Raw genomic sequence first — 10,058 nt, 5'->3', positions numbered from 1 at the left:
AGACGGGGATATGATAGAGGTATATAAAATCATGAGTGATGTGGTGAAAGTGAATAAGGAAAAGTTATTTACTTGTTCCCATAATATAAGAACTAGGGGCCACCAAATGAAATTAACAGGCAGCAGGTTTAAAACAAATAAAAGGAAGTTCTTCACACAGCACACAGTCAACTTGTGGAACTCCTTGCCTGAGGAGGTTGTGAAGGCTAGGACTATAACGGTTTAAAAGAGAACTGGATAAATTCATGGAGGCTAAGTCCATTAATGGCTATTAGCCAGGATGGGTAAGGAATGGTGTCCCTAGCCTCTGTTTGTCAGAGGGGAGATGGGTGTCAGGAGAGAGATCACTTGATGATTCCCTGTTAGGTTCACTCCCTCTGGGGCACCTGGCATTGGTCACTGTTGGTAGACAGGATACTGGGCTGGATGGACCTTTGGTCTGACCCAGTACGGCCGTTCTTATGAAGCCAGCTGCCAGGAAGGGAGTGGTGAAAACAGGAAGTAGAAGGTGATAAAAGAGGGACTAAATAAAAGGCAGTCCTTCGGCTATTTGTGTATTTCAAGCTGAACAGGTCTTCTGGCCCACGGCAGTGAGAGCAAAGGGTGCTTATGAATGAGCTATTGCTGGGGAGGAGGCGGATTTTTCATGTTAACAGACACCCAGCAGCCTGTGCTTGTAGTTAGGGCACTGGCCTGGGTTCTAGTTCCAGCCCTGCTGCTGACCTGTGAGACTGGGCAAGTGTCCCTGTGCCTCAGTTTCCCAACTGGAAGACTGATGATTCTTCCTTCCCTGCAGGGGGGCTTTGTGAATGAATCCATTAATGAGCATGTGACACTTGGCTACTGTGGTGATGGGGCCAACTCCTTAAGCTTGTTGGCCAGATCTGGGTCTGTCTGTTGTCAGGGCCAGAGTGTGATGTGTGGCCAGGGGGTAATGGGATGACCTAGCTAAGAGGCTTTCTAAAATCTGGTGAGAGACGGGGTCTGGTTGTGGGAGAGGGTGGCTGCTAATAGGCTCTTGGTGTCACGCCTCCACACGTGCCCTGGAGCTCAGGGTTATGGCCGAGTTGCAGACATTCTGAGTCAGGGCAGAGCCTGGGTGTCCTGCTGCCCACCCTGGGCTCTAACCAGCCAGGAATCCTTTTCCTGCAGGCCAGTGTCTGGGGCAGATCTCACCCCCAGTCTCCTGCATGGCCTGTCCCAGGGAACCGCACAGCCACAAGGACAGAAACTAGCCAAGGGTGGGGGGGGGGGGGGGGGGGGGAGGGGCCCTCCCTGGGGGGGGGTTTGGGGGGGCGGGACGGGCGGGTAGGGAGGTACCATGCTTTGTACAGGGGGGGGTGTCCCTGCAGGGGGGGGGGGAAGCTTCAGCAAGGTGCCAGTGCATCCCTTCCTGGGGCCAGAGCAGCACTTGCTCTGCAGGGCAGGGGGCTGGGGCTCTCACTGTATTACTGCAGCTGCAGGTGGGCTCTGTGCTGGACAGGCGATCCCCAGAGCTGGTCGCAGCTGTTCCCCACTTCTCCCTGGGCACCAGGCCCCTGTTTTGAAGCCTTATTTTACAGGTGGGGAAACATGGGCCAGAGCATGGGTGAGAAGCCTAGAAACCCTCAGCTCCCTGGTCAGTGATGCTGATGTCAGGCCAGAGTTACTTCCAGAGGAGTCGTTCTGGCTTTACACTGAGCAGCAGCCTCGCCGCCCCATGGAGTCTGAGGTGGCAGCTCACCCCAGGGCCCTTGGGTGCTCCTGGGAGATCATTTACACACCCCTGTTCAGTCTATAACCAGCTGAGGCCAGGCGGGCTGGGCCCAGGGAGTGCAGTTCAGCCAGCCCTGCGGCGCATGGGATCACTGATCTAGCACTTGTGAAGTCCTCTGCTGAGGGCCTTGTCCAGCTGTGCTCTGGCCACCAAAGATCGGGGCGGGGGGGCAGGGAGCTGGTGCACAGTGAGGGTAGGTGAGGGCCAGCCCTGTACAGTGATGGTGATGTTTGTACTCTGCCAGCCCAGCCTGGCTGCTCCCTTATTCAGCTGATGAACCAAGCCTCCCTGCTCAGCTGGGTCCTGTCCTCTCTGGCTCCACCCATGCCCCACTGCACCTTCCTGTTAGAGCCGACCTCCGCCTCAAGGCAGGGATGGTCTGCGTAAACTGCAGGGACCCACAGCTTGCCCCCTGCTCTGGCATGGCCCAGCCCTGGGGCAAGACGGGGTTGAACCAAGCTGAGCCAGCTCTTGAATAGTTCATTTATCGAGGACGTGAGGAGAAAGCCCATCCTGCAGGCAAACAGCACCTACACATAACTGGCATGGGCCTGATCCAGCAAACATGCTGCTCCTCAGACGACCTCCCCCCCCCAGCTCTGCCAGTGCCTGTCACTCACAGGCCCCTGCTCTCTCTGCCCCAGGCTTCCACCAGCAGAGACATTCGTGCCACTTCCTGTAATAGGTAAAGGCAGTGTCACAGTTACCCCAACGCCTGGAGAGAGATGGAGTTGCCCAGGGAGAATGGCTTTAAGGGCTGTTGGAGTCACAGGGCCGAACCTTGGCTGAAGCTGTACTGAATGTGTCGCTGCCCTCATAGTGGTAAGGCCAGAACAGAACCCAGGCATCCTGCCTCCCGGCCCCCACCTGCTCTGACCACGGGACTGTAGTTGTCTCAGAGCCAGGAATAGAACCCTGGTGTCCTGGCTTCCAGGCCCGACTGCTTTAAGGCCAGGCTACTGCTGTCTGTGCCTCCCAGCACCGCTGACCTGGCACCGCACAGGCAGCCTGTGGCCTCCTGCCCCACTTAGCTACCCCAAGCTAAAGCCTTTAAGCCGCTTTCTCGGAGCTCCCTTCATCCAGCAATCCTTGAGGGACTTTCTCTGCCTCGGCCGCCCCTAATCGCTCCAGGTGAGCAGGGCTGAGCATGTCAGCGGGAGAATGATCTTGACCCCAGGTGTGTGTGGGGGGTCCATCCAGGGACAGTACTGGGGGGCCCAATCCTGCACTCCTCCCCCCCCCCCAGAAAAACCTGTCGAGGCTACAGGGGTGAGTGATCAGCCCCACCCCAGGGAAGTGAGCTCTCTGGCTCCCAGGAACCAGCCCTTTTGGGGGGCTGGCTGAAGTCACACTGTGGGGTTCCTTTAATGGTGGGGGTGGGAAGAAGGCAGGTTTGCGTCTCCCACAGCCTGGCTGGAACCTTTGCCCCCCTCCCCACCAGCCTCATGGAGCCCACGGCACTGCCAGGCCCCCCCTCACGGCTGGGCAAGATGCCCCAAGAGTACCAATGGGCACAGGCCTGAAGGCTGGACTCTGGTAGAGGCACATGGTGCTGGGGGGGCCATGCCATGGCGGGGCAGTACTATGGGGAGCAGGGGGAGGGTTGAAAACACCATGGATGTGGGGGCAGCTGGAGATTGAGCCAGCAGCCCTGGCTCCAGCTCTCTGCGTTGCTCCCAGCGCTGGGCTGTCAGTACAGTTCTGCCCTAACCCAGCCTGTGCTAATGCAAAACACCCAGGCCAGGGGGCTCCGGCACTCTGGGGGTCGCTGCCTGTTCCCTACTGGGCAGGCTGCATGGGAGGGAGCTCACTCATGCTCAGGCCAAGGGGTAACAGTGCCCTGCAGTGCCTTCAACAGAGCCTCACCCTCCCAGCACCTAGCCGTCAGGCCTCCTCTGCCCTCACCCCAGGCCAGGCACCTACGGGGAGGGGCCCACCCAGGAGACCGATGGTGCTGGGATTGGGGTAGGCTCTAGGTCACCTCACTCCAAGTGGATGGGGAGGGACAGGCCCTGGGGGGTAGGACTCAGGCACAGGGATTCTGAGCTGGATATGAGCAGGAGCATGGGGGGCGGGGGCAGGACCTCCAGGGTGGGGTGGTGGCAGTTAAAAGCAGCAGGGCTGGACTGGCGGTGGGGTCAGGCCTTAGGGAGGCAGGGGAACATGGGGACCAGGCTGCAGCCACAAGGCAAGTCAGTTAAACATGCTTGTGAGTCTGGAGTCCTGCCCCACATGTGGGCCCAGCAGCTCAGAGAGGGCATTGCAGCATGGTGCAGGCTGGAGAACTGCCCCAGCCACTCCTGCAGCCAGCCCAACAGGCTGGTACTGCGGAAGAGATGGGGAAACTGAGGCACCCAGACAGGGCATGGCATACACCAACTTTCCAGCAGAGCTGGACCCACCTCCTGTGCTCCAATCCCCACCCAACAAATTCCTTGACAGAGGGGTGGTTGCCCAGTGCAGGGGAGAGAGAGCCCGTGTGGAAGGGTAGCTGGGCTGCCGCTAACCCCACCCCGCAGGCAGTGCACAGGGAACAGCCCCAGGCTTAGAAACAAGGCACTTTATTGGGAGAAAAGGGTTAAGACCATTGAGACAGAAGCCATCCCCACCCGCCCCCAGTGATCAGACAGCGCCCCCCAGCTCCTCCCCCGAGGTAGCTCAGCATTGAGCAAGTCTGTCCCCAGCACCTCAATGAGTCCATGGTAGAGCCAGGCATGGAATCCAGGAGTCCTGACCCCAGGCTGCTTCTCTAACCACTAGGCCCCACTCCCCTCCCAGAGCTGGGGAGAGAACCCAGGAGTCCTGGCTCCCAGCCCCATGCTCTACTCCCCCACCTGTTCACACATTTTCCCCCTTTATTGCAGGCAGAAGGTGCTGGCACAGAGCCAGGCTGTGGGGCAACTCCCTGCCGCCCAAGCTCAGTTCTCCCCGGGACAGACAGCCTGGCCGAGCCATGGGCAGCGTGGGGCTCAGGCTCTGTGGTGCTGTGGGCCCAGGCCTGACGCTCACCAGGACTTTTCACTCGAGGGTCTCGGGCTGTGAGCAGGGGCCTGGTCCCCCTTGCGTGAGCACTGCTTCCCATCAGCCCAGCAGAAGCGGGAGGACCCAAGGGCATGAGCCTATTCCAAGCTGAGATTGGGGGGGGGGGGGGGGAGGGGATCCCTCGTCTGCAATGTGTCCTTGGGCCGTCCCCCGTAGGGTCAGAGCTCAGCCCGCTCTGGCTCCTTCTGCACCCCCTCCGTCCCCGCTGCACCCGCCTCCTGCTGCATGTTGGCGTAGGCCACCTCCCGCGCCAGGTGCTCCAGGGACGGGCGCCCCAGCGCCAGGTTCCTGAGCGAAATCCAGGTCATCAGGAAGCTGTGAGGGGAGAGAAAGAGCAAGGGCTGGAGATGGGCCCAAAGGAGCATCTTGGGCGGGGGGGGCAGATCTGGGGGTGTTCAGCTCAGATGGGGGGTGGCTCACGTGACTGGGGTAGAGGGAGCAGGGAAGGTACGGCAGTTGGGGTGTCATGGCTCGTGCAGAAGGGGGGCCTGGCCCGTGGCTGGGAGGAGGTGGGTGCAGTGGTGGGGGCCTGGCGCGGTGTCCGGCAGTGAGAGGCTGGCCTGTGGCTGGCTGGAGGTGGGTGCAGTGGCGGCAGGGCAGTGGGGGGGCTGGTGTGTGGAGGGAATAGCGCCGGAGGCTGTACGGTGCCGGGGGGCTGGCGCATGACCAGGCACTCACCTCCGGCGGAACAGGAAGTACTTCCTGGCAGCGAAGCGCTGCAGCCGCTCCCCGAGCGTGGCGTTTCGCCGTCTCTGCAGCTCCTCCAATCGCTGCTGGCGCCGCACGAAGGCCTGGACGACGGGGTCAGTCTGCATGGCGTCCCCCAGGGCACCATCTAGGATGGGCTGCAGCTCTGGGGGCAGGGGCTCCGTCTCTGCACCGGGGGAGGGGGGACAGGCATGAGATGGCATCTCACCCCCAGGGACCCGTACGCCACAGGGAAAGGGAGACGCCCGGGGAGCCCCATGACAGGGATACAGCCACTGGCGCCCAGCGGGAGGGATCTCTGCCCGCTACTCCCCCCAGCAGGGCTCCAGGGGGTCTGGGCTCAGGGGGCAGTGCTGGTCCCAGCAGCCAGGAGCTAGGCTAAGGGGCAGGGCCCCAGAGACTCACCGCTGCCGTTCTGCACCTTGTCCCGCAGCTCCTGCAGCTGGGTCAGGTTCCGCTCCAGGGCCACGTCCGTGGTGTTGATGTAGACGTACATGTAGCAGGAGGGCTCTGGCGACACCGTGTGCACCTTGTGGTACTCGCCCGGGGGCAGCTGGGACACGGGGGGGTCAGCAAGTGGCAGCAGGCCAAGCGGGCTGAGAACCAGCCAACTCTCTGCCCTTGCCAGACATGCTGAGCCAGAACACAGCTCCCAGCTGGGGGGGAGGATCCCCCACCCCCAGATCTGAAACCAGGACCCTCTGGCCCAGTCCCCATGGCCCCCCAGCGTATCCAGCAGACCTGGGCTGAGAACCAGCCAGCCACCCTCCATGGCTCTTCTCCTGCCAGGCAGGGACACAGGCCGGGCTCCACCCCTGCCCCCCAAGCCCAGCCCTCACCTGCATCCTGTCCCCTTCCTGCAGCGTGTAGTTCCTCTGCTCCTTGATGATCTCCACCACAACCTCCCCCTTCAGCAGCTGCAGGCTCGTGTTGCCCAGGTCCTCACTCACAAAGTTCTCCAGGTGCAGGCCTGGGGGTATAGGAGGGGACATAAAGGATGGTGAGCGCAGCCCCACTGGGACCCACTCCCGCACCATCTGGCCACAGGACACACCCGTGACCCACACTGGCAGCATCTGGAGCTCTGCCCCACTCTAGCAACAGCTCCGCAGGAGAGGATAACAGCCTCCTACAGCCGCCCGGCAATGGAGTAGCTCCTTTAGGTCAAGCTGCAGCGGCTGAGGTTTGTGCTCTGAAGGTGCCAGGTTTCAACCCTGCTGCTGAGGCAGGGGGGTTGTCCTATTAGTAACAGGAGCCCCCCAAAGGAACGGGCTGCAGGCAGATACCTGGGAAATCAGCGATGAAAACCACCTCCGTCTGGTTGTCCAGCGAGCTCTCGATCTCCTGCAGCTTTGCCCTCCAGGGGGACAGGTTGACCAGCAGCGGCTTGAGCCATGGAGTGTGGCGGAAGGGAGACCACTCGGCCCGCACGATGTCCACCTGCGGGTCGAAGAGCCTGGCCGGCGAGAGGGACTCGGTGAGTGCGCCGGAGGCTGGGCCAGCAGGATGCTCCAGTACCCGGCTCCCTGCCTGGTTCGTCTCCCCCGGGGCAGTGGGCAGCCGGCCCCAGGGTCATTGCAGGACAGAAGGGGCATCAAGTCCCTGAGGTGCCAGCTGCCAGATTGGGTCTGTGATGGGACCCAACGCACCCTGTGCTGGGGGCATGGCACTGCCACAGGCCCCCCCACACACACAAACACAGTGGTTCTGTGCAGTGCTACCCAGCAGCCCCTCCCACTACTCCGTCCTCTTCCTGCTGGGGGACAGCCAAAGGCTGGGCATGGGGCTGGCTGGGCTGGGGCCAGCGCAGGGCAGGTAGGAACCCCTTCCCCCGCACTTACCTCTGCTGGAAGCGGTCGTTGATAGAGACCCAGATGTCGAAGTAGATCTCAGGCTGCGAGATGTTGTAGTTGTGTAGCAGGCGGCTCAGGCAGGTGGCGTACTGCTTCAGCATGTCAGCGTGGTCCTTCCAGCGCCGGCTCTGGGTGAACACCTGCCCGGACACACCCACTGAGCCAGGCGCCAGCCAGCCAGCCAGCCAGCCAGCCCTGGGTTCCCCAGCCCCCCACAAGTCAGGAGATTTCCATCCCCACGAGCTTCTGCCTCTGAGCCAGCTCTGACCTCCCCACCCCATAGGTTCAGAGGGAGACCAGCCCTCTGCGTAAGGCACAGGATTGGGGGTCAGGACTCCTGGGTCCCAGCTCTGCGGATGACTCCCTGGGGGGGCAAGTCCCTTCCCTACTCAGTACCTCAGTTTCCTCACTTGTAACAGGACAGGGAAATTCAGTCATGTCTGCGAGGCTCAGATAGTCCAGCAGAGAAGGCAGCTCAGCCGCCGAGGGACAGAGTCATGCTTGAGCGCAGGGCTGGGAGAGCCCCGGCAGAGACCCTCCCCCACATTTCACTCCATGGGAATTTAAACAAACCAATAACCCCCGCTTTTGGCTCCCAGCCCCAGATACAGTCACATCCCAGCGCAGGGGGCTCTGGCTGGGACACAAGGGCAGGGAACCACACACTGACAAGCAGAGTTTGGGTAAGATGAGTCAACAGGACTCCTGGGTTCTATCCAGGGCTCAGGGAGGGGAGTGGGGTCCAGTGGTTAGAGCTGGGGGATGGGGGGTGCTGGGAGCCAGGACTCCTAGGTTCTATCCAGGGCTGAGGGAGGGGAGTGGGGTCCAGTGGTTAGGGATGGGGGGTGCTGGGAGCCAGGACTCCTGGGTTCTATCCAGGGCTCAGGGAGGGGAGTGGGGTCTGGTGGGAGCCAGGACACCTGGGTTCTAGCCCTGGCTCTGTAACAGATTTCCTCTGTAACCTTCAGTCAAAAAGCTCCCCACGCCTCAGTTTCCCCATCCATACAACAGGGATGGCCTGGGCCTGCCTTTGTTTAGTGCCCTGAGACCCTCAGATAGGAGCCCCATTGTCTGTGCTCATTAATATTGTTAATGACCATTAATGTCCACCTCCTCTGGGGCACCAAGCAAAGCCAGGCCACAGTGAGGGCGCCGGACACAAGTGGCCAGACTGATTGTCCAGTCCCCTTCGCTGCGCAGAGAGGGAAACTGAGGCAGGGAGCGGGGCAGGGATGCCTCAGGGAGTCAGTGGCGGTAATAGAACCCGGGGTCCTGGCTCCGCCCCAGAGCGCGGCGGGGTCACTTACCCCAGGGTTGAGGTAGCCCAGCTCCCCGGTCACACCATCCCGGTAGGTGATCTTCACGTGCTGGTGGGAGCGGGAATGGACCATCATGTCCCACGAGTAGCCGTACAGCCCCTTGGTCCAGTTGTTGTAGCCCTGGGGGAGGGGGCAGCACATCAGGGGAAGCATGGGGGGATAGGGAGCACGTCAGGGGAAGTGCGGGGGACAGGAAGCATGGGGGGGATAGGGAGCACATCGTGGGGTTGCGTGGGGGGGATAGGGAGCACGGGCGGGGAGTGATAGGGACCATGTTGGGGGGCAGTGGGGGGGACAGGGACCACGTTGGGGGGCTGCAGGGGGGACGACAGGGACCACGTCGGGAGGAACATTGGGGATCCCTGAACCCAGCATCCGATCGGGTTCAAGCCGCTTTCCCAGGGAGCTGGTTTGTGCTGTTGTTTTGCTGGGTAGTCGGGGATCTGGCTGCTGTTACCCACCTGGCAGCCCCAGCTGCGGGACCATGGCCACCCCGCTGGGTCTGTGCAGCTCGCATGGGCAACTGGTCACCAGGTGGACACCCAGCTCCTAGGGGAAGTCACCCCAGCTGGGGAGGGTCAGGCTGGCCAGCCACAAAGCCAGCTCCCTCCCTGGGAGCCAGGCATCAGCCAGGGCTACGTGGTGGGGCAGCACAATCGCTGCCGGGCCAGGGGTCCCGGCTTGTCCCCCCCTGGCTGAGCGGCGCCCACTGAGGAGCAGCACCCCAGCACCCCTCCCAGCGCTGCCCTCTGCTAGCTCCCAGCTCCTCCCCTCCCCACAGCTCCCCCCAGAGCCCTGCGCAGCGCGGCCCCAGCCGCAGGGGCCCCTACCTGGGTGATGAAATGGGAGTAGGGCAGGAAGAGCTGCTCCAGCACGTACAGCACGGTGAAGAGGGCCCCCAGCTTCTGGCGCAGCCCCGGCCCTCGCTCCCCCCTGCCCCGGCCCTTGCGCTCGGACCCCCTGTACACGCACGCCTCGCTGGGCTGCGGCGGCTCCACGGAGGGCAGGAGCCTTCGGAGACAGGCCGGGAACCTGGCACCCAGGCGGCGCGGCCAGTCCGGGGAGCAGAACAAGGGGCTGGTGGCAAGCATGGTGTAGGAGAACATGCCTGTGGGGAGAACCGAGCCATCAGCCAGGGAGCTCCCCTCCCTTCGGGCAAGGCAAGGGGCACTGGCTGGGCTGGAGGACAGCAGCTGTGGGGTTACAGCAGCTGTGGGGGGCCAGGACTCCTGGGTTCTATGCCCAGTGCTGGGAGGGGAGGCTGGGAGCGAGGACTCCATTCCCAGCTCTGGGAGAGGGATGTGGTCACGGACAGGTTGGGAGCAGAACTCCTGGGTTTTCTCCCCAGTGCTGGGGGGGGGGGGGGGGGGGGGGGGGGGG

The 10,058-nt window shown here is 62.3% G+C and overlaps 1 protein-coding gene across 1 annotated transcript in view; it reads right to left on the bottom strand.

The window, feature by feature from the left end:
- Nucleotides 1-4,907: 4,907 nt before the first annotated feature.
- Nucleotides 4,908-10,058, bottom strand: part of LOC112112046 (vitamin K-dependent gamma-carboxylase) — a 20,328-nt gene continuing 15,177 nt past the window's right edge. The window contains exons 8-15 of the mRNA XM_026656626.2: nt 9,509-9,786; nt 8,667-8,798; nt 7,348-7,499; nt 6,793-6,962; nt 6,346-6,476; nt 5,912-6,059; nt 5,477-5,672; nt 4,908-5,113 (exon numbers count right to left, since the gene is read on the bottom strand). Of these exons, the coding sequence (XP_026512411.1) occupies nt 4,957-5,113; nt 5,477-5,672; nt 5,912-6,059; nt 6,346-6,476; nt 6,793-6,962; nt 7,348-7,499; nt 8,667-8,798; nt 9,509-9,786 (1,364 nt within the window). The 3' untranslated portion in view covers nt 4,908-4,956. The remainder of the gene's footprint in view (nt 5,114-5,476; nt 5,673-5,911; nt 6,060-6,345; nt 6,477-6,792; nt 6,963-7,347; nt 7,500-8,666; nt 8,799-9,508; nt 9,787-10,058) is intronic.

This window comes from Terrapene carolina, unplaced genomic scaffold, assembly GCF_002925995.2.
Source record: "Terrapene carolina triunguis isolate 2854851 unplaced genomic scaffold, T_m_triunguis-2.0 Scaffold49, whole genome shotgun sequence".
Taxonomy (NCBI): domain Eukaryota; kingdom Metazoa; phylum Chordata; order Testudines; family Emydidae; genus Terrapene; species Terrapene triunguis.
The sequence above is the reverse complement of the archived record's forward strand: the minus strand, read 5'-3'. Positions and strand labels throughout refer to the sequence as shown.